The sequence below is a fragment of the Centroberyx affinis genome, unplaced genomic scaffold (assembly GCF_046629955.1).
Source record: "Centroberyx affinis isolate AG114_WGS23_722 - 3 ecotype Tasmania unplaced genomic scaffold, CSIRO-AGI_Caff_v1 ptg001398l_1, whole genome shotgun sequence".
Taxonomy (NCBI): domain Eukaryota; kingdom Metazoa; phylum Chordata; class Actinopteri; order Beryciformes; family Berycidae; genus Centroberyx; species Centroberyx affinis.
This window is the reverse complement of record NW_027279880.1, coordinates 35,882-60,245: the sequence shown is the minus strand read 5'-3', so window position 1 is coordinate 60,245 and position 24,364 is coordinate 35,882. Positions and strand designations below refer to the sequence as shown.

The 24,364-nt window shown below is 41.1% G+C and overlaps 1 protein-coding gene across 1 annotated transcript in view; it reads right to left on the bottom strand.

Annotated features, from left to right (window-relative positions):
• Window positions 1-6,464, bottom strand: part of LOC139649816 (cadherin-12-like) — a 57,905-nt gene extending 51,441 nt beyond the window's left edge. Inside the window, exon 1 of the mRNA XM_071526318.1 lies at window positions 6,219-6,464. Within this exon, the coding sequence (XP_071382419.1) occupies window positions 6,219-6,464 (246 nt within the window). The remainder of the gene's footprint in view (window positions 1-6,218) is intronic.
• Between the last annotated feature and the right edge of the window lie 17,900 nt (window positions 6,465-24,364).

The following is a 24,364-nucleotide window of genomic DNA, read 5'->3' as shown; positions in this document are numbered from 1 at the left end:
ACTTTGCTCGGACTCTGCACTTAGTAACCTTGCTCAGCTTATAGGTCACTGAACAAACCTCTGCATTGGAACCGGTGCAGAGCATTCAAGTTATGGAGCCTGTGATTTTGGAGTAAATGTTAATTAACTGCCGCTGTTCAATCAGCCCCACTGAAGTATTTTACAACAGCGGCTATCATCATCATAGCACTTATACGGGGATGCAGCCTTTTATGAGCTCCTGCATGTTTGGAAGCATTTTACAGCTAAATTCCACAGCATTTAAACCGAGGCATCTTTAACGACGTGGAACGCGCTGTAGTTTAGCGCTGGTAAGGCTGGTAAATTTCATATGGCCAGATGATGGAGTCTCTCTTTGTTGGGCATGGTGATCAATCAGGGCATAAGTCTTGTTGAAAAGGTTTTTATGTCCTGCTCATAGGTTCTCATTGATAGATTAAATTGCGGGCTCCACACCAGTTATAAATCTCAGCCAGATGTTGGGTGTAACTGGGAGGAAGAGCCATCAATAAAAAGAGGGATGGTCATTCCCTGTCGAGGTAGGAAGCGAGCGAATAAACAAGTTGTTGGAGAAGCAAGGCTGCCCTTTCCAGCAAAAGTGGTGTATTGACTTTTATTTAAATGAGCGACCTTTTCCCTGAAATGTGTGAGGAACTGGGCACCGGAGCATGCCACCGCACGCCATCGCATGTTCACTATTGTCATAAAGGCTAGTATCAGAGATTTTCCTTCCATTTCCTCGGTCCTCACCGTGACTCTCTTTAAATTGATTGGTTTCTGTTTAATCTACAATGCATGTCATTGTTATGGGTATGAGAAGTCTTTTCGGAACATAATGGCCGCAGCCTTGGTGAGTTTCTATGGAACTGATTCCCTCACTACATTCTCTTGCCAGCTGTATAATTTGTTTGGTCCCTTCTGAGCGAGTCTCACACGTTGCCTTGCTCTCATGTTCCCCCGACTCATGTGAAAAAAACGTTGCTCTGTGGTGTCGCTTTTTAGGGGAGGTGGCACAGTGGAGTCCCACTGAGCACAGCCTTTTTAGATACACTGTGAGTCTAGAGAGCAAGCCACCCTCATACAGGTCCAACCAATCCTTTATCAATCAGGTTGCAACAATAGGATTCTGCTGAAAGGCTCTGTATGGTCTCTCTCTCTGCGGTCTCTCTCTCTCTCTCTCTCTCTCTCTCTCTATCCCTGCACAAAAAGTGCTGTTTTCTTCAGCCGATGCTGCTCATATATTCAAGCCTTTATGTGCAATGTGCTATCACAAGTTGAAGTCACAATAAATTAATAGACAGTGGTTGAAACAGGGAATATACTCTACACATTTTCATTAATTCCCTTTTTGCCTCGCCACAAAACGCATCCACTTCAATCACAGAGACGCGCTGTATCCTGTGTTGACAATACAAAATTGTACCATTGAGTCAGTGAATTGAAACATTGTCAGCAGCAGCATCACAAGCCTGGGAGATGTGCTGCTTTTGATTACGCCTCCAGCAATTGTAAGTGGTCATTATGTTTATCATGCATCAAACTGACAAGCACAGTTCCTTAAAGTGGGCTCTGAATGGCCACACCACTATAATTCTAGGCAAAATAGGACTTTTTTTTGTGTCTAACAGCCATTCATAACCATTATATTCAGATGGAGACGGAAGAAAGAAATGCTGGAGAGTAGCTGCTGAACTCAGCGGAGAGTTTAATAGAGACTGAGAGGAATGAGCTGGGCTTGATATACAGCCACAAAACCAATGGCAGTTTTTTTTCTTGCAGATAACCATTGCTCAGCATAAGAAAAGCTACAGCATTATCTAATTGTGACGGCACAAGGTTGTTACATTATGCCCCTAAGCCATCTGGGCTTTAATTGCTGATCTGCAGTGATATACGTGCTGTCAACAGGAGATCGTCAGTATTTTTGGGGTTTGTTTTTCTCCACATGCAGGCATGTATTAAATGTGATCTCTTGGTGCTCAAAGTGATTTCTAATCAATCTGTTTTTGTGGTTCCTTTGTATCACAAGTGACAGAATAATTATTTATGTCTCTTTAAAACCGTTAGAGGAGACACAGTGGACTGCTCTCTTATGACATTATAAACGCTTGTTGTTGTTTTTCTCTGTTTACTGTTTATGACAGTGGAATTTGGGATTTACACTACACCGCTTTTCACCCAGTAGAGTGGCCTCGGAATAATAGCTTTCTAATTCCCATCCTCCAAGAGCACCCTTGGTAACAACCCCCCTTTTTTTTCCCAAGTAGCCTTGGTAGACCTCTCCTTTTTATTTACACTACAATTGCTTCCACTGTAGTATTTCACAAGTAAATATGAAATATATTCTCTCTTAATAGCAGAAACATCTTCCACAAAGGAGAGCCTGTGACCTGGAGGTTGAAAATTCAAATCCCCTGGGTGATCACTTTGAGTCTGCCAGGGAAAAGAAATGAAATAAGCCCTTCCCCGAATAACTGCTGTTGAAGTTCCTTGGAGCAATTGCAGTTTGGTACCTTGCTGAAACAAAATACACCAACAGTGGTCAACAGTATAAGTATGTTATTGACCTGGATAAATAAAATGGGGGTGTGTTGGGCTGCGTCTGTCCATCCGTCCATATGTCAAACGTGAAATCTCGGGTGATATCTCAGACACCACTAGTCTGATTTTGACGAAACTTGTAGGGATGATGCATCTTCACACCGTGTTCCAGCGTTTAAAAAAATACACTGATTGGCCTAACGGGGGCGTTGTAATTAATGGACCAAATCTGAAATACTGAAATGCGCTAACACCTACACCATAAATCCGATTGACACAAACTTGCAATGGGGAGGGAAATGTAAACCTACGCCATCTGCTGGTTGCATTCAAAGAAAAAATGAATCACCATTCATTTTCCCATAGGGGGTATTTTATAGCTGATATTTTGCGACACTGAGGCGCATCAGTTAGGAATGAAATGAAGCAACATATTTATTTTTTTTTGCAAAGGCATTGTACAGATATGTATACAATAGAGCCACAGCCTTGCTACTGCACTATATAATTGTGTCACATCTCTAGAATGATGGAGAGCAATCATACTCAACGGGGTTACACCACGCTCTATGCTTTGTTGACCAAATTCAAAGCATTTGAGAAGCCTATAGCGTTGCATTTTGATGCCAGATCATTTGAAACACTTAGATAATGATCAATTTCATTGGCAATAAAGGTGTAATTGCATGTTGTGTAATATGAAATGTGCAAACCATTCAGTTCGTATTGATTGCCAGGTTTGATCACAAACACATGACAACTTTCCCCTCCCTATATACACATTAAGCTTTACTTGGAAATTACGCTGATTGTCCTGATGGAGGCACTATAATGAAAGGTCATATGTAATGTAATATCTCACACACCACTGGTCCAATTTTGATGAAACTTGGAGGGATGACGCATTTTGGCGCTGCGTTCTGTCATTTAAAAAATTACACTGATTGGCCTGATGGGGACGCTATAATTAAAGGTCAAATTTTCAAAGGGATGATGTATCTTGTTACTGATTGGCCTGCATCACTGGTGTTTACTTGTTAACCTTCGCTTCTCCTGCAGCATCTGCCAGCTCCGCCTCAGATGGTTAATGAGAACGATGTTCTCAGTCAACTTGCCTGGGCAAACAACCATTAAGACAGGGAAATGCAAATTTTGGCAGGGATATTAAGATGTAGTATGTTGTGTACAAAAGCAATGTGAATAGATTACTCTGCTTGTCAGTTTTCACAGCTTGATTGTTCTCAGAAAATGAGGTCGATGCTTTAACGGTATCAAAGCTGAAGTCTAAATGTTTATTGTGTTAGTCCAACTATACCACAAAAACAAGTGGAAATGCAGACATGGCATATTTTCCCACTGGTGTCACAGAAGAAAAGAAATGCTGCTTTGCTTGCATTCATTAATCCAAAATAGACCAGACAGCCTGTAAAGACGGATAACAGATTTTTTTTTTTTTTAGTTCTCCCTTTCCCTCTGCCATTCCCTGCACTTGTGTGACACAAGGCTAATATTTACCCACACTGCCTCTGCCCTTGATATGATTGCAATGTGAGAAGAGAAGGTGTATACATGGAACCTGATACTGTGTGATACTGGGACTTTCTCTACTGTATCCGTATCTCATTAGAGGTTTGATATGTTGCTGTGGACATGGACACTGGTTATCTTCGCTGGGGGTTTTTAGCCAGCAGAGATTTTTTTTTTTTCCCTTCTTCAGAGAGATTTCTCCCTTTAGCGTCAGTGCCACAGTAAGCCAGAAAAAAAGCCCAATTTGTGCATGTTCTCCTTTTTGATCATGAATTACAACTAACAATAAAAAGGGCTTCTACTGCTTTACAAGAATCAGATGTTCCTGCATAATACTGTTTCTCTTTGAGAGTGTAATGGCATTGAGAGGCAAAACAGAAAACCACATAATCCGTATTGATCCAGGAAGCTCAATGTAAAACAGTTACTAATGAGGTCCGGCTCTCAGGTGCTCCGTAGGCTTAGATAACTCAGATTTTTTAATATTTTCACTGCCATCTTGAAGCAAATCCCACCACTCCCACCACTATCATTTCAGTCTCAACTGGGGAAGACTTTTAAATAAAAACGCCGCTTAAAAAAATCAACAAAATTGCAGTCGCTGGCAAGGTGCTTTTTCCTTTGAGTCTCTCAGCAGTCTGTTTGTGGCCAAGCCCCCCGGCACAGTAATCAGGATAACAAAAAATAGGCTTTATTTTAATTTATCATAATAGTTAATTGCCGTTGGGCCTATAATTTGTATAAACTGTTCTGCATGTACTGTATGTGTATTCAAGCCAGCTGAAAAATAAATAAATAAATAAATCACCCTGTGCCGTGTTGCTGAAGTCTTTTCTGGAACTAATGAATGGTAATCATGTTTACACTCTAGAGTGAATGCAATGCCACAATTAAGCATTGATGTATTGTAGGACGGGCATTCATAGCACAAAGCCGCACGGTCCATTAGAGTTCATTTATGTGCTTTGAAAACAAAACTGTCACCATTACGGGCCTCGTGTGTCTGCGCTTGATAACTCCTTGGGAGAAATGTCACTAACACCCCGCCCTCCCAGCGTCCAAGCATTATCTCGCTGACTCTTATCCCGTTACGGCCGCAATTATTTCGCGGCAAAAGCTTTTCCCTCTTTGAGATTGTCTTGAGAGAGGTCCAAGGATCTCATCTCCAAATGCCTTTCATATGGCAGAGAATCAGTCAATTATTTTGAAGCGGTGCAGCAGCCCAGGATTAAGTGACTTAGGAGTGCGGCAGACAGCAGCCTCCCTCCCCCTGCCTTTAGCCTCGGAGACTTCCACAAACAGCGCGGCTCGTCAGGGCTGATTGCAGCGGCACTGGGGCAGATAAGTCAGTCTTACTATTATCCTGTGTAAGCTAGGAGTGCCAAATTACAACTTCAGCCTTAAACCCCCACAGAGTTTAGTTACGAATGTCTTAAGCCACAGCAGAGAAGAATAAAAATCCTATACTAAAAACAGAGACCGCCAAGGCTCGGATGGAACAAATGGAGTGGGTGTGCGTGTGTGTGTGTGTGTGGGTGTGGGTGTGGGTGTGGGTGTGTGTGTGTGGCTCTCATCCTGAAATTCAGCTCAGACTATTGGGTCTCTTCTATGGTTTTATTGCTGTCAGCATCTTCCCCGGCTCATAACTATGATGTCCTGACAGCTTTACAGGAGCCATAATTTAAATTTATTCCTACCAGGTCATCGATTCTCTCACCACTGCAATGTCATGTGTGTCTGCGATGGAAATGCAAGTCCGACATATGAATGCTGGCACGGATCCATAAGCATGTATAGATTTCCCCCTCCCCCCCCCCATATGTCTCAGACCATTAAATATCTGAAAACACTCACCGAAGGAGACGTCTCAAAAAACAAGAGCATTACGAGATTAAAATGGCAAGGCCCGGCTTCGGGGGGCAAAGTGAAAATAGACACGTGGCGGCGATGGCCACCAGAGAAGATTCAAACATGCTTCTCTACTCCTGCCATCCCTCCCTCCCTCCCTCCCTCCCATTCTCCTATTTCATCTGTCTCACGTTCTATCGCTCCCTCCATTTACCACCAATTCAATTTCTCCAAAGCCCCTTACTATGTGATTTATGACTTCTCCCCATGCCATAAATAACTGGAGGAATAAGGCTCTTTACCTTGCCCACGTACTGCGGGTCTGACCCCATGTACTCCTCCAGCACAAAGAACTGGTTCCACACCCAGCCCCTCTTGACCCGCTGAAACCCAGCCGCCCCATTCCTCATCGGGCCCACCAGGCTCCTGGGACGCTCCCTCCCCGCCCGGCTCCTGCTCAGCGGCGGCGAAGGCGGGCGCAGAGAGGAGACCGAGCCTTCGTCGAGGAGAAACCAAAGGAACAGCAGCAGGCAGTTCCTTGTGAGCATTGGCAGTCTGTGAGGTTCAGGTCCCCAAGTTAAAGTCCAAAGACGAGAGCTGAGCCACGCTGAAACAACTTGGAGGGAGGTGGTTATGGGAATATGGGAGGGCAGGGTGTGTGTGTGGGGGAGGGGGGGGGATGGCCCAAAAAGCAGCCGCCTCCGTCTGTCAGGATCCCACTCAGCGATTGATGGAGCTCATCACCTACAAGAAAGAAGAAGAGGGGAAAAGCTGAATCATCACCTCACCTCCACTCATCTCATATACGATCTGATGCAAAGAATTACGATTCAACAAAAAATTACGAGGCTTGTTATTCAATTCACTTCCCTGAGGATTTTTACGATGATGGTGATGATGATGATAATGATTTTCAGTATTATTATTATTGAGAAAGCTGAAGACAGAGTACAGAGACATTAAAGGTGTAATAAGTAAGATTTTTACTGTCCCATATAGCACAAAATGACCGTTTTATATCTGTGGGAGGTTGATCAATACCTCTGCAGGTGCTGAGATTTCTGGCTGTCAAAACTTACTTTCCGGCCCATGCACACACGCACACACACACACACACACACACACACACACGCACACACACCCTCAATTGGACGGTGATAAGAGCAACCACAAGACATTTCGTTCTCAAACCCCAAAAAAGACATATAAGACAATAACAAAGTATTAATATATCATGATGTATTACCTCTTCACTAGTCATTTCTGTTGGATCTCTGCTGTAATTAGTCTATATTTGTATTTAATCTTATTAAATCTTTGAATCTTTCTGAATCTCTATTAAATGTGACTTGCATCATCTACAGGCCTCTGGAAGCTGTGCGGAGAGCTGTCGATGTGTCAGATCCTCGGTCCCTGATCAAGTGCTCGATAAGATAAGATATATAGATTTTTTTAATGTCTCTTTAATGAGAAGGTGCTGCTGAGATTTTACTCATTGCGTGGCAAGTTTTGCTTCATAAGCCTTAGCCTCAGCTGTTGTTTTATTAAGTTTGTCAGCAAGCTGCTGAAAGTGGAGCCAAAGCTGTTTCTCTCTTTTTCTTTTCCAGTTTTCAAGAACACACATAAGGTTGCCTCATCATTTGCAGGCTCACCATCCTTTCATCTGAGGGAGTTTCAAATGTCTTGTGCAAAGGCATGATGGAGACAACTTAGATCTGCGTGAACTGGCAATGCAGAGCCTTATGATCCCAATCATGTCTTTAAACACAGATCCTTTGCACTCTCTCAGGCATCACTCCGCAGAGGAGCACAACAGATCTGACAACCAGCGGCCACAGGAGATTGTTCCCCGCGCCACAGCATGTAATTTGACAGACATGCATTCCATGAAATAGGACACTCTCACAGAAGATTACCAACATATAATCCAGCTCACAGGCATACGATTGAATATTTCATTTCTTCTTTCTTTCAATAAGTCACTGTCTATATCCACACAGACTCCAATTTAAGTGCCATTGAGCTTCAGGCGATGGCAAGGACGCAGCATGTCATGGAATTTCTTACCTGGTCAAAGATTCACTCTGATTTTGAATGCATGAGCGAAGCAGAGTTTTATTCAAGAATATTCAAAATATCATCTAAAGGCAAATATGTACTAAGTCATTTTACCTCTCAATCATTTTAATAAAAATAATTGTAATAAAGTTTTTTTTCTCACAATTTATAATACTACAAGTGGCTACAAGGCTGATCTCTAAGGTCTTATAATAGACCAAATAGGCTTTAGAGTAGTGAAATAACACTCTTGGCTTCAAACCAAAGGAAATACTGTATGATTCATAGTGGCATGTGGGAGTGCATTTATTGAAACAAATGTTATTTTTCTTTTCTAAACAGAATTGGAATTACTTTTTTATATAACTGCTTTGCCGTAAAAGCAGCCCGAACTCTTATGTACTCTAATCGCTCAAATTACAGAGCAGAACACACTTTGCAAAGGGAAATAGAGGATGAAAAAAGTCCATTCAGCTAAATTAGGTTACTCTAACTCATGGTCATGGTCATGGTGATAAATAAGGAACGTCGGTTCAAATCAGGATAATCTAAATTACCCAGGCATGTAAGAACACATATTTTTCGGTTGAACAGAAGTTAAAGAAGTAGATTATTTACCTGCACCAAATGATGTAGAGTGAGTTACGTGTTAACAGGTGGAACGATGACAATATTAAGAAGACTAACGATGATTTTCTGAATCAACGATCATCCATTATACAGCCTAACACATTAAAAAGAACAGAGAATAAACTAACTAATTTGTTCAGCCGCATTCATAATTGAGCAGGCAGTCATTGCATTGATGCTGTTCACACCTTGTTTCTAAGCCCCACTACCATAACAACATTGGAGCCTTGTCACTAAACACCCGATTGCACTGAAAACAAGGGATGCAATGCGCAAATGGTTGAAATGAAGAATGGAGCTAATGGTTTCCACACCTGGTTTATTGTTCCTCTCTCCCTCCTAATGCACTTATAAGTTATACAATAATGGAAGACAGCATGCCTCTAATTTCATAACCGGAGCCCTCATTGACATCATTGTCTTTGATTAATTATATAGACTTGGAACATCGGCTTCAGAGGGAGATTACTTCAGCAAGGTTACGCCGCGCACCCAGATCCATTTATTCTCTCTGTCACCGCAGTATCTTAAAAGTCAAAACCGATCTGCAAAGCCCCCCCCCCCCATGCAAAATTGGCAGGAACTATCTTGACACGGGTCAGACATGCTTCTCCCACAGGTCGCTCCTCATTTAGCTTCGACATAATGGAAAATGACTGTTCCCATAATTCCTGCAAAATCACGCCTCTGCCTGCTGCACGGTCCTGGGAGGGCCTGATGCATATTTTATGAGATAAGTTCATTAGCATGTGTCGGGCCGCGGTTGCGAGCCTTGACCCGTGTGTCTGCTTCAGATAACACGACGCAGCGGGCTGACAGCGTTCTCACACATCACCTTCAATAATCAAAGAACATATGGCCAGCCGATCTGCCGGAGCAGATTACCACCCGTAAGAGACTCCCTCGGAAAGTTATTAGTTGTCAAGGCCGCCGCAAACATGACAAACAAATAAGTAGGCATTGACTTCTGGAAACGAGTCATCTGGATCCCGTTCGTATTTTGCATATCCTCATTTTCCTTCATGATAGATATGTGGGAGGTGATGTTTTCATTTTTTTTTTTTTTTTTTTTTACAACCGCAGGTGTTTTGCCTTGCGGACTGACATGTCATTCAGAGACATAAAGAAGTCAAAGTCGTTTTAATAAGGTTACGGATCTGCCCCGCTCGTGATTCACACTGGAATTAATGACTTTCTCCCGTCTCCCGCTCTCGCACTTTCCCCAGTAGAAGCTACGTTTCTGTCACGTCAAGCAAATTTCAAGCAAACTTTTTGAAATGTCGCACGAAATAATGTGCGAATTAACTGCGGTTTCATCTGCTGAGTTGGTTCCCTGGATGTAGAACTACCTCAGAAAGTACATCCGTGTGGAAAATAGTCTTTCATGTATTGATTAGCATTGGGCAAGTCGTTACTGTTCTTTTGTGTCAGCTCATTAGGTCATATTTCATGCTTTTCAAAGATCAAAACAAAGTCTAACGCATGAATTCATGGCCTTACAACCATAACGGGCACCTTATACATGGGAGTGACACTGGTTATGATAATTCTGGGAAGTACTGGTGGACAAACAACATTTCAGAACGTCCAAAGCCACTTTTGAGCTGTTTTTCAATGTGACTGAACCTTTCGTTGGGCCATCATGCCAAGCCTACATCAGAATTTATTTGGGAAATTTGTTTCCATCAACACAGTCTCAGATTAAGTGTTATGGACATGAATTATGTGAAGTGATTACCGAATTGGACACAGCATTTTCACCATTTTCACCCCATTTTCAACGGTTAACTTGAGGCAAATATAATTACTTTGGTTGGGTGATCATTTCAGAAACTTTTGGGAGACCAGGTTTGTTTCTATTGCTATTTACTGCATATTTTTTATATTTATATTGCAATATGGAGGAAATTCTATCAAAATTTGCCAGAGATCTGTTGATGTTGCGTCAGTTCCTTGGTTGCTGATCAAGTGGTCGATAAAAGTCATATATTATTTAATGCCCCTTTTAATGAGAAGCTGCTGGTGAGCTTTTACTCATTGCACGACAAGTTTTGCTTCATAAGCCTTAGTCTTATAGTCTAATAGTATACATTCTAACCTGCCTAAAATACCAGAAACACAGCTATAGTTTGGTCGCACTTATGCTCTGTTACCTTGTTGCTTTCATTACTATACAAAATGATCATGAGTTATCATCAGACACTCAGTTCAGCAAAGTAAATAATAACTTTCAAAGTAATACAAATATATTGAGACTAGACTGAGCAGTTACCTTACCTAGGCAACTATAGCACAAGCTTTAGTTGCTTTTTGTTGTAACTTTGACTATGAATTTCCTGTGTAATATCTGTCTTGACCTTCAAACAGCAGACTAGATGATTCCTCCCTGTAAGTTGCACCCATATCCAGGGAAGACAATGAGCGCATGGAAAGGTGATCGATACAAATAATGTGGGCGGTGCATACAACAAACAGCACATCTGACAGCCGCATACAAAACTAACCCACCGCTCTCTGTCAGAGGATACAACTGTTGCATGAACATTTAATGAAAGCTAACATAAGTATTGAATCAGTATTGATGGATGTGTCATAGAGCTGTTGTGAAACTCTTGTTCAGGCATTATAAACCAGAGTTTATTTTCAGCTTTACCCTGTACAGAATGAGTGTATTAGTCATCAGAAGCGCATGTCAAATATAATTACATTTATTATATATATAAATACACTGATGGCCTCCAATTTTTTTTACAACAAATTGGGTGGTATACCGCATGTGCTTATGGTGTAATTAAATCCTTAAAATAATTAATGAAAAAATGAGATGAAAAAACTCTTCAGTGTATGTTAAGATTTGTATGTGTTTGTGTGTGTGTGCTTGTCTGTCATAAGTATTAGGTGTTCTAGGCCAATAATCAACAATTCCGGGCTATAAAAATAAAATAAAATAAAAGACTGCAGAAAAGACGAGCTGGATTTGTTTATGTGACAGAACGCACACATCAAAGCGGCATTAGTATACTGCTACAGAACACATTGTTTTTTAACAGCTGATTTAAGGCCTTTATCTGCAGCGAGGACTCCTGTTATCATGACAACAGATGTTTTGCGGTTTGGCGCTCTCACCGCGATGATCAAGCCTCAGACAGCAAGCTGAAAGCGTACTAGAAAGGAAAACTGTGGCACTTGGTGATGAAACAATATGTGCACTAAGGCCGAGAGACAAAAAGGAGTGTGTCTCCCAGAAGGAAAAAAAAAACCCAAAACGTGTGACTCATTCAGACAGGGAAATCACTGTATAGACTGGGAAGGCTAAAGAATACCCTAATATTGCCAAATCCCTTCAGGGAGAGAGTGGGAGGAGAGAAGGAGTAGGTGGAAGCAAGCTAATGAAAAAGGGAGTAACAACACAGCTGGCCAGTCAAGCTAAATGATCAAAGAGCACATCATGCATAGGTTACAGCACACCCAAAGTGACCAAACTGCATGGTGGCTGCACTACTGCAAGGTCTCAGTTTGTTACTCAAATGCATTTACAGGGCCACCTAGCTTGGCTTCAACCATTCTAATGCCTTGGCAGCAAAACAGGGTGCTGAATATTGTCCATCTCTAAATAAGACCGATAGTGGGTGGGCAAAAGTGGCAAATTTCTTTCAGCTCTAAGGACAGGACTGAGAAATATGTGTGAAGTGGGGAGACTACTTGGAATACATTGTTAATGTGGACAGATTTTGAAGTAAAGCGCATACCATGTACATAATACTCACATACAGCAGCACATACACATTCTTTATATGTCTGAGAATTAATCTGTTGCTTGTAAATTAGATGAGATTATGGTACATAATGTAGGAATATACATTTGATCTGTGTGGGGTTTTTTTTTATTATTTGTTTTTTTTCATTTATTTATTTATTTTGTATTTATCATGATGATGATGATGATGATGATGATGATGATGATTATCGTTATTATTATTATTTTTATTTTGACATTATAGATGTATAGGAGTCATTTGATTTGTTGACCAGAATGTGACAATGTTTATACAAAAATTCAATAAAACACTAACTACAAAAAAACAGTGGGTGAACAAAATAACTGAAACACCACACTAAAAATGACTTTCCATTTGACATCATTAGATTATACTCAGACAGACAGACAGGTGAGTCATATGAAGTTGAAGGCCAGTTAACAGTATGTGCCACTTTTAAAAGGGGTCAGACAACCATAATTTTTAAATTTTTACACGGCAACTGACTGTTTCAAAGGCCAAATAGTTGGTGCATGTACTGCAGGTGCATTGGCAAACCCCCCAAGGCTTAAAAATCATGACAACACATGCAAAACATGGAAAAACTGCATCAGCAAAGAGGAACAGCGGCCACAAGTCAAAGCTCATCCGACAGGGACGTACAGACACTTGACATGTATACACAAATGATGGCCTCAAAAAATGATCACCGAATTGAATCAACACCTCTGTGACACAGTCTCAAAAAAAAATTTATGTTGTTGAGTTTCCAGCTGTACAAAGACGGATGACCTGGTGCAAGGAGCACCAAACTTGGACCTCTGAGCAATGGAACAAGTAATACGGTCTGATGAGTCATCTTTCACCCTTTCTCCTACACTACCAGTCAAAAGCTTGGACACTATTTTTACTATTTTCCACATTTTAGAATAATAGTAAGGACATCAAAACTATTAAATAATACAAATGGAATTATGCAGTGACCAAAAAAAGTATCTTATATTTTAGATTATTTAAAATAGCCACCCTTTGCCTTGATGGAAAGGCAAAGGTTTTGGAAATAAATTTATACATAGGATCAACTTCACTATTTATATTTGTCTAAGAAATACATTTCAAGCATTTAAGCGTAAGCCTTTAGATCAAAACTTTTGACTAGTAGTGTATGTCCAGATGGGTTTACATTTGGAGAAAGCCAAAGGATGCCTTCGCTTATCTGGAGGATCTGTAATGGTATGGGCCACCACCAGCCAAGAATATGATGACTTTTTGCTTGGCCAGGTGCATCCTATGGCGCAAACACTGTTCCCTCATGATATCCCCATATTGCAAGATAATGATAATAATGTCCCTGCTAAACAAATTCAGCAGTGGTTTCACAAACACCAGGATGTCAAACGCCTTCCACCAGATCCAGGAATCACTGAACCTTTGTGGGGAAAGTCTGATGGCTTTCCTTCTTGAGGAAAGCTCCGATATACATCTACACACAGTCCAGGACTTGTATGACAGTACTGCAAGGAAAACTGAAGCTGCAATGAAGGAAAATTGTGGTCCTAGTCCTTATTCTGTAGTTGATATTCATATATTGCGAGGTGTTTCTGTATTTTCTGTTATTTTGTCCCCCTTCTGCATGACCTTACCCACAGAAATGTGATCTGAAAGAGATGATAATGCTACTGAATGTAAGCACTTGGGTTTCGAGCCAGATATTTGTCCTGCAGAGGAACACCTTTATCTTTCACCGAATTCATTAGAACTGTAAGACAGTAAGCCAAAACAAATTCTTTTAATAGTGACAAATGGCAGCTACTCCCATTGCCAAGGCTATTTCTGTGATAAATGTGCCTTGATGCTTACTTTACTAAAGTGCAATGTCTGCAGAACCAAGAAGTCATGACTGGAAAGACACTTTGTGGGTTTTGGCAGTGTTGGGGAAACAACTTTGAAATTATAGTCCTATAAGTTACCAGTCACTTAAGGATGTTGGACTACAGCAAATCTATCCTCAAGAGAAATATAGGTTTGTTATCTAAAGTAACTCTAAAGAATGGGTAGTTCAAAGTAATATCTACATTTGTAATAAAAACAAAGTAAACAAACCTGTTTGTCAGCAAGAAGTACAATAGATTCTTTCTTTTAATATGTAATGCCCATCACTCCTACATTTTCACTCTGACACCTTTCTGCCAGAGAGTCTGGACCTAAACCCAAACTAAACAAATCAATCTGGGTTCTTCTCAGAAATAGAGTGGGAGGAATGCTAACGTTCTATCAGCTGTAATTATAAAAAAAACCCAGTCTTTTTTTAATGTCTGACTTGTACAGCCTTGACACTTAATGGAGAAATAAATAAATGGATAAATAATACTAGTAACTTTCCTTTTATAGCCAAAAATAATTAATATTTACACCTCGAAAATGGCAGTCAAGAAAAAAACAGCTAAAAACAAAACAATTACTGCAAAATGTAGTTAAACTGCTAGAACACCTACATGTAGCAAAACTGTGAACACTGTGTTTTAGGTACTCACACCAGACTAATTAAAGGGCAATCAGGCATTTTCCTTTTTTTATTTAATTCTGGCTTGCAAAACAACCCAGAAAACTAGAAGGAAAATCAACAAACAGCAAGCATCTATTTTCCCTGAAGTTTCCTGCGTCCCGGAATTCCGGCGCTCAGCTATCTTTTATCACATCTTTGACATCTGAAGTTTTGACAGATACAAATATTCGGAGTCAGGAGACATGCCTGATCTTATTCCGCAGCGGTGAAAGACAGACAGCTACTGAGATGAAATGAGTCAGCCCTGTTGCCCCAAGGCAGCCAAGAAGTGCCATCAGTGCATCGGCAACCGTTGTCATGCGGGCGGACAGTTCTGCGAGCGCATGGGGCTACAACTCATTTTTGACCCTGACCCCTGCCTGCCTGGAAAACACCGTCCTGGTGGATGAGGGAGTACCAGCTCCTTGCGAGAACAGATGCTGTTTCTGGGCGTCGCAAATCCTCGTGGTCTTTACTGACATCCTCCGCAATTCAGCTGACTCTCATCTTATCCCGGGGGATTCATATTGAGTGAGCCGGTAGGCGTCCGGCGTCTCGGTCGGGGGACGCTTCGGCCAAAACGCACGGCCGTTGATGGACACGCTGGCTGTTGCGGGAGTCTAACCTCTGACCTTTAAGTTATGGTACGGTCTGTGTAATCACTTGGCCACTCATCGCCGTCTCTTAAGCCGTAGCTGACATGTCTAAATGTCAGTCATGTTGGCTATTTCCCATGCTGCAAAACATCTTTCCTGAGGGGGGAAAAAAATCTCTGCCTCTCTCTCTAGATTACTCTGACACTCGTACACCCATTCAGGAAAAACAGGATTGAGTATACAGACAAGAAATATCTCTTCCAGCTCAATTTTGTCGATAAAGGGATCCCACAAATCAGCGTGTGCACTCCCCGAGATGGGATACATCACCTTGAATATTATCAAGTGATGATGAAAAATAAATTAGATGCATGTCCTACTGAACGAAGGTTGCCTCTCTGTAAGACTGAACTTTTCCCCCCTCAAGATATGGAAGGCTTTGCTGTACAGACAGAAATGGCCCGAGGCAATAAAGCAAGCACCACACTGAGTCAGCTCTCCCCAGCGTGAGCACGTCTGGATCCACTGCCAACCAGGTCTATGATGCAACAGATCGAGCTCCAATGAAAGGTTATGATTAAAAAGGAAAAGCTATATGACAACTTCAGAAAATGCTCCCAGGATCTGAATTATGTATTTGTCTTTCTACCTCTGAGATACTATGGATATTCAGTGGCATATGGCGCATGAGAGAAAAAAAACATAGTGCTTGATCTGATTATGAATGTCTGGAACGGCTCAAAACTGGCGTTCCTGTTTGAGTGAGAGCTGCTACTTTTGGCTCTCTGATGTGAACTGAATGGAAGTACGTGGAAATAAAAGGCGTGAATGGAGAGGGCTGTCAGGACTCAGCTTGACTGTGAACACACAAGCCAAACTGACAGTAGGAGGAAACATGCCCATCCTACCACCGCTGGGTGTGCAATGCAAACACAGACAGCACTTTTGCCCTCGCTGCTTTACTGCGAGCTAAGAAAAGACGAGCTCTAAGGTTTGCACCCTCGGATTTTGAACCCCGCTGTTGTGTTATGGAGTGTGTCATTAAATTCAGCTGACGGGGATGCCAGCCATCGACAGAGAAGGTTATAGCAGACAAGTCAGGCTATAACAAGACAGATAGCATTGAACAGGTAGTCACGCACCTGTTCTTTTCTACGTGAAGTGGGAGAATAAAGTGTTGAGCCACACAGGCATCATCAAAACAATAGATCTGTGCAAAAGAAGCGCAGTAATTGCTTCTCCGCGGTCTCCAAGACAGTAGTGTGCAGTACAGTAATACACTTTGTCAGGAACTAGTTTAGCTTCTAGTTTAACAATGATCCACCAGGTCATACATAACACCTGACTTGGCAAGAACAATGACTTGAGACTTGAGTCTTTTCACCTTATTACCCCTACTCTATTTCTTCACATTAATAGTAAGTGGAACTGATCATCAAACCCATACCTGCATAGTTCTTTTGTGCTGAACAGATCTACGTAGTGACATGTAAGTGACATATAGGTGGCATAAAGGAGTATTGCCACCTTATGATTGATGTAAGGTAGATTACAGACCTATAAATGTGCATACTTGCATATTCTTTGGTGCAAATGTGCAACTCTACAATTTATCAGTCTCATATCTGCTGAAAAACAGGTGTACAGGTTTGTGCTCAGCATTTAAAAACATGTACGTGAGCCAATTTTCAGGTCTCCACATCAACGTTTCACATCAAGGCTTTTATACTCTAGATAGATCTGTGCTGTACATAGATCAAGTATACCAAATGTTAGGGCTCGACACCAAAGTATGTCCTCTACTGTACATTTAATCTCATAACATTATGAATTTTCCATAAGAAATCAATTACAGGTAATTTTGACCTAGGTTATAGAAAAGTGTTATGTTTTTGGCTCATGCATTAAAGAGTTAATTTCTTTCATTCAGGAAAAAGCCCAGCATCCCCAATTATCTTGTGAATATGATGAGTCATATTGTTTAACAATCGCTTGATAGGGACTTGTCGGGAACATGTCTGCTCTACAAAGCCAAGCTGTAACTGAGTGCAAGTAGACAAACTGAGAAAAATGACCTCAGCATTTATCTCCTGTCACAACAAAAGTATCATTGAGTTTATGGGTATAATTTTATTGATATGAAATCTAAAGCCTAGCCATGAAAATAGGCATATACAGTATGTTAAGTCAACATTGCTGCCACCATATTACAAAATAGATTTGGTTCTCCCACAATCTAAAAATAAATGGTTTGGGTGAGAAGCTGCTAATAGTGGTGGTGCATTCCCACATGGTTTGCCTCTCTGGCTGCATTGATGTTCCACAATCAGAGTGAGCACATCATTCTCATCACACAACCTTGTTTAGAAACTTTGCAGTTGCATCACAAATCTCCTAGCAACCACAGCTGGCGCCATCGTGGAAGTCGTGATGCACGACTCATCGATTTATATGCAACACAGTCTCAGCAAATTTAGTGAAATGAACATGAACTCAGACAACACACATTACATTACAAATTATTGAAGATTACATTCCGACCACCACAAATTGAATTTTGTGCCAATAACGGTTAAAGTTAGGCAAGTAAAACAGCTTAGATTAAAGTTAATGTTTAGGTTTGGGCAACTACAACAACTTTGGTTAAACTACAACAATTTTGTCATATAGTTAAGGTTTTGGTCATGGTTAAATAAGAAAAACCTTTGGTAAAACTTAATTTACGGTAGAAAACTTCTTCAATAGAGTATGTATGCAATGCCCCTCCCCCTTTTGAAGTTAAAGGAGAAGTCCCATCCTCACGTTAAAGCAGCTGAATGATTGGTCAAATAGTATGCCTCTTGACCAATTAGCTATTTTATTTACGCAGACACAAAAACATTGTGTCAATAGCCAGCAGGCTAATTTAATGATTTAATTTAATTTAATGTATAATGCAACTATACTAGCTAAGACCAACACTAGCTTCTACTAGATGCATTAGCTCGTCTGCAAATCAGATGTATTTACAACAAGACAGTGATGGTTAGCTGACCAGATATTATGGTTAGCTAACCAATAAACTGACAATATGTAAACACAAAAAATGGATCAGATTTATTAGTGGTGAAATGATCAGTTCTCAGTCAAAAACAGCACAAAAATGAACCATATGTCTATTCAATTCTGTTGAGCCGGCAGAGTCGCACATATACAGTAGAAATTCAATCAGCTGTTCAGCTGTTGTTGCTCAAGGCTGTATTGTTGCTGAGGACCTCCACTATGGCTGCTGGAGGGTGTGTTACATCACCTGACAGCCATATATAGAGCAGACTTAGTGCTGATTCAATATCATGGAGCCGATCTAGCCCAGTTAATTGGTGCTGTCTGTATCAGATTGTGAAAAGCGTCATTTTCGGTATTCACAAGTTTTCATCAAGCCTTAACTGAATATAGGGAATGGACATTTTTTTTCGAGTTTTGCCTCGATGACCTTCATCAGTCATTTGCACGGCAAAATCTTTCTGTGAAAACAATTGCTGATTTGCTGCAAGTTGGTCTCTTTAATCACAGCTGAACAGCTTCTGCCTATTACAGCTGTTGTCTTCCTCTAATTACCCTGATCTAATAAGTCCATTTGCTTGGTGTGACAGACACATATCCCAAACTATTATGACTGTCATTATCTGGCCGCTGCATTTTTCAGCCAACACGTTCCCATTTTCGCTTAATTAGACATTGCTAAATGTTAACAGATAAAGCTTGGGTGAGCAAGTCAGTCTGCGTTCAGATTTACACTCGGGCCGAGCAGATGGCGATAAATTATATAACACAGAGAGAGAGAGAGAGAGAGAGAGTGAGAGACAGAAAGAGAGAGAGCGACATAGAAGTGGAGCCAGTGGCCTAAACACAATTCCTGTGTAATGGTGGCCACAAAGGTCCCTGCCATGTTCACTTTTGTGGTGTTTTTGAAGGTGCCACTCTCTATTCTAATCAACAATTGTGCAGCTGGTGTTACGAACCTCCCCGTCTCTATCCATCCGCACCAATCCCGCTCCTTTTGTCGCTTATTTTGCTCTTCATTTACAAGGTTCCAGCCACACACTTAATAGAGTCGCTATCATGCACAGCTCCTGTAATAATACACCTGATATTTCACATTGAGGTCCACACCTTTTCACCAAATCACAATCCCCACATCAGCCAATAAAAAATGTCCCTGCTGAAATTATCATGTTGATTCAATGAACAGACAAATCGCACATATTTCCATCCAGCGATATGACTCTCCTTGACTTGTTGCAGTGAAAAAAATTAGATTTTTTACCTTACAAGCACCCAGTGAATAGAATCGCCCAAGCGTTCATTTTGAGCAGTTACAGACTTAAGAATATGAATAGTAAGCACCTCAACATTGTTATTCGCTGAAGCTTAAATAGGGCTAACATCATCTCTGCAGTCGACTGAATGCTGATGGCGTCTGACAGTTCAGTGATTGCCATTTATGGGTTCTCTGTTGCGCAACAGGTCTGCCTTCCACTTCCCGTAGAGAAATTAATAACTCCATCGCCCCAGTTCTCTTTGCCTCGCCCACCAATCGGCAGAGCAGGCAGTATGGAGCGCTAGCTACCTTGGTGCCATGCCATGCTGCAGTGTGAAGTTCTCCCCCAACTTGAAAAGCAAGCACAGAATAACTTAATGAATAAATTGAATAAATTCCCTCCGACTTGCGTTCAAGTCTATTTCTTTCCTTTTGTTTACATTTTTCTTGCCATAGTAATGACTACAGTCGATGGGGGAATTCTCACTCGATGGATGCCTTATTATTTGATTTTCAGACAGCTCTAAAAAAGTGTATATGTGTAGAGGCTTGATGGTGCTTAATTAAGTGGCTCTGATGCTGAGGAGCCATCACTTATGTGATTGGAGGAGGGGGAAGAACTGAAAACAAATTAGGCCCTCTCGGTATGCACTATTGACAAACAATGTCGTGCTCATGAATATGAAAATCAACACTTGATGTGTTGTGTGGCAAATACCTCTTACGACTGAAATAGATTTTGCATCTCCCATGTGTCTATTTGGTGCAAATATGGTGTGTTCTCTCTTAAGAGGAGATTATATGTAGAGCCTGAGGCTAGTGTGGGCCCATACCTACAAAAATAGATTTTGTACCTTGCGTGTGTCAACATTCTTGGAGGCAGAGATAATGATTTATATTGGCCAAGATTGCAATCTGACATTGTCAATACTTATTCAGGTTTGAAGAATCAAATGTTAAAAGGCTAAGCTTAGAGCTTTCCTAACTACAGCTCACCCATGAAAAAAAGTGGAGGTGACACATTGTTGGCAGTAGACATAATGTACCTCCAGCAATTACTACACTTTGACTAATCTATGCAATACAACATATTCATTATCATAACCCCTGTTTCTGTTTCTTTTTGCATAATATAATTTTCTCCAGATGCTAACACACTGTTCCTTTGCTATTATCGACTAAGTATGATGGATTGATTACGACGATTCTATTACACATCTTTTCATACAGATTCTCCCTGAGTGTTTAACTTTACGATTTCATTCAAAATACAAGCACATTAGTCTCTTTTTCAGAACAAGATTCATCGGCACGGTTTTTTCTATTACCACAGTAATCTAAATGCAAATTTTAACTGTCCCTTTTTTCACCAGGATGATGCTTCTGGCACAGGATGTGCACTAGAATTGAGATGTGTGTCCCCCCTCCCGTTCTACCTCTGTTACATGGGAATTCCATCAAAAATGAGGATGACTGCTTATCAAGTTGACATATTGTAAAAAAATAAAATAAGATAAATAAAAAATAAATGCTACTAATTGCCCCAAAAATATCAGCCGTTCCAGGACTCCATCTATGACTGTTTGACTGCAGTTATGGAGCTTAACAGAAACATTTTGGAAACTGTGTGAAAGTGGAAGTTTGCTCAGAACATCATTGAACCAGTCCACAGGGACGCATAAAGAGGGGAATATTGTATTAAATTAAATCATCGCATTACAGGAGGAAATCAGTTGCCGAGTTATGGATTCACTGTGGTACTCTTCACTGATGCAGATATTACTTTTAAAACTAATCAAATTCCAGCTTTGACATCTAGTCCTTTCAAATAAAAATGTTTATGTAAGCCTTGGGGGATATACTGTATTTGCCACCCTGGACTTAAAAAGCAGGCTTTGCCTAGTTGTTCTCTTTGAGGTGTCAGCCTGGTTACTTTTTTCACTGCAGAGGAAAGGGGAAATACACACACTACACACACAGCCTGCACACAGTGTGATGCCACAGCTATCCTGGATGCACTGATATGGATTGGTGGCAGTGAAAGGCTTCATCATTCCTGCCTTCCCTCTTGCCCCTGCCATCAATCTTTCCCTGCATGGATGTAGTCCTGAGTGACACAGGCAGAGCTGCTTTCTCCTATCTCCCCTCTTCCGCTGCACTGTAAATACATCCGTAGCACAGGAGCTGAACTTGCCTGTCCGCCGGTGTAACTTTCACCCACGTGCCGGTGGCCTGATACCAAATAATCTTCCTCTGCACGTTGCCGCGTTTGCTTCGCCACTCAATTTTGCTCTATCGGCGAGGTCAGGGACGCATCCCATGGCCTTTCTATCATCTCCCATTCATTAGAGCAGTGAAGGCTGTGAAATACCTGGATCCACATCACTCATTCATTTCTTCATTTGCTCATCTTAAACCTGCACTAGCCGAGATTTCTACGCAAACAAAAAAAAAAAAAAACACTCGTCTAATCAGCCTAAATCACAAAGTGGGGCTGCAACAGACAAGAGCGTCCCATCCTCACTAATTGAGACGCTGTAGATTTGCTGTACACTGCAAAAAACGTCCATCTTAACAAGTCATTTAGTCTCATATTCGGCCTTGAAAAAAGAGAAACATTCTGCTAGTGAGGTGAGATAAATCCACTTCAATTTTCTAGAAATTAGTGTCAATATCAGTCAGAATAAGGCAGATCACTGCACCACTATCAGGAAAATGACACTTGATTCGACAAAATTCTTGAAACAAATTGATTTGCATTGGGAACAAGTGAAATTATCTCACCCCACTGGACTCAATAACGGACTAAATGACTTGTTAAGATGGAGATTTTTTGCAGTGTATTTGCCCAAATTCATTTCAGATGTCGGGCGGGAAATCTTGTCAGTGTACAAGAAGTCTAAATTTAAGAGCAAAATACAAAACCTTCTGCTAAACAGCACTCTGTCCAGAGAAAGCTGGACTCACCTACGATCCTGTTGCAAAATATTTTTTTCTCCACCCCGACTAGCAACTAAGAAGAAGAAAATTAGGTCAGAGGAATGCAGTTTCCTGACGTCACGTTGTGTTTTCCGGGTAACGAAGTCCTCCAAAATTTTAAAAATTCAAACAATTACCTCCTGCTGCCACTTGGGGGCGCCACAGTGGGAAGTTGCCTAGCGCACCTTTAAAAGGCTTGGGATTTTTAAACCAGACTGCAAATTTTCTCCTCTGCCTTCTTTTTGTGAAACAGAGAGCTTTTTATCAGGATTTTTCGGAGTCTATCCTTTTGATCTCTACTCCAAACCGCCTCCTCCAAAATATGGCTGTCTTTGTTTTTGAGAAATTAGCACCAGTCTCCTGTCTTTGTTTCCTGTCAGCGGGGAATGCAGCTATTTTTCTCGTCATTACATGCAAGCTATGCATGTTTACTTGCAGAAACTGAAGTAATGAGAAGAATAAGTAAGAGAACTGTTTTTCACTTTATGCTGAGAGGAATGGTTTCGTTCTCTATGGACGTGGACTAGCATTGTTCCTAAAAGGAGGCTATTGAGGCCCATCATGCAGTGTTTGGAGAGTGGCCACCAATGGTGATGAGGGACAGCACGGCCATGCAGGAAGAGTGACAACAAAAGACTGTAACGTCATTCCCTCTTTCTCCTTGATATAACAAAGTAAATGTCAGATTTCTGTGCGGTTGTCAGGTATTCAAAACTGTCCTGTAAAAAGGAGAGAAAAATATCATTGTGACCAAACACAGCATGGCACAGAAATGAAGAATTTTCTTTTTCAGGGAGGAATCTTTTTTTTGTCACACCTTCCGACATGGTGATGTGTCCTTTGAGCATCCACTCGCCAAACTTTCCATGACAGAGGTTTATTGCCAACTGCTCAATTACAAAAAAACCCAGTGTCAACACTTTTGAATATCCTTGAGGGTGCTTTGTTTGGGATCAATAGCATTGGCTTCTATTAATCCTGACATTTGCGTTTAAAACAAAGAGAGAAGAAAGGAGAAAAATTTGCCGCGTGCCTCTACAGATAAGGCAGTAACCTTAGTACTGTCATTACTGCTGGTATTATCGGTTCTCTCCTGGAAGTAATTTTGATAAGAGACTGATGAGTGTGAGAATGCTCTTTCAATTAGGTTCAATTGCATTACAGTCTCTACTTACAAATTGTCCTGTCTGTGTGTGTTGTGTGTGTGTGTGTGTGTGTAGATGACGATTCAAATTTTGCACTCACATCTTTGGCATTTACCGACCTCTCTTATCCACAACAGCTTACAACGAGTGAACAGGGTAGAATAAGCTTAAATTCCTAGATCGCCAGCACTTCAACCAGCCAAGAGCAGGGAGAGCAAGGGTCAAAGCCTCTGACAGATAGATATACAGCAACAAATATTTCAGTATCGCTAGAAAAATCATGAAAGATGACCGCAAGGTACAGCAGAAAAGATAGAAAAATGTCTTTTTTTTTAACCAACAGAAGCATTTTAGAGCAGGTAGAGTAGGAGGACGTGGGAGAAGGCGGTGTAACTCATGTGTCTTGTGGGTATGTGGGTTATATAGTAGCAGATGAA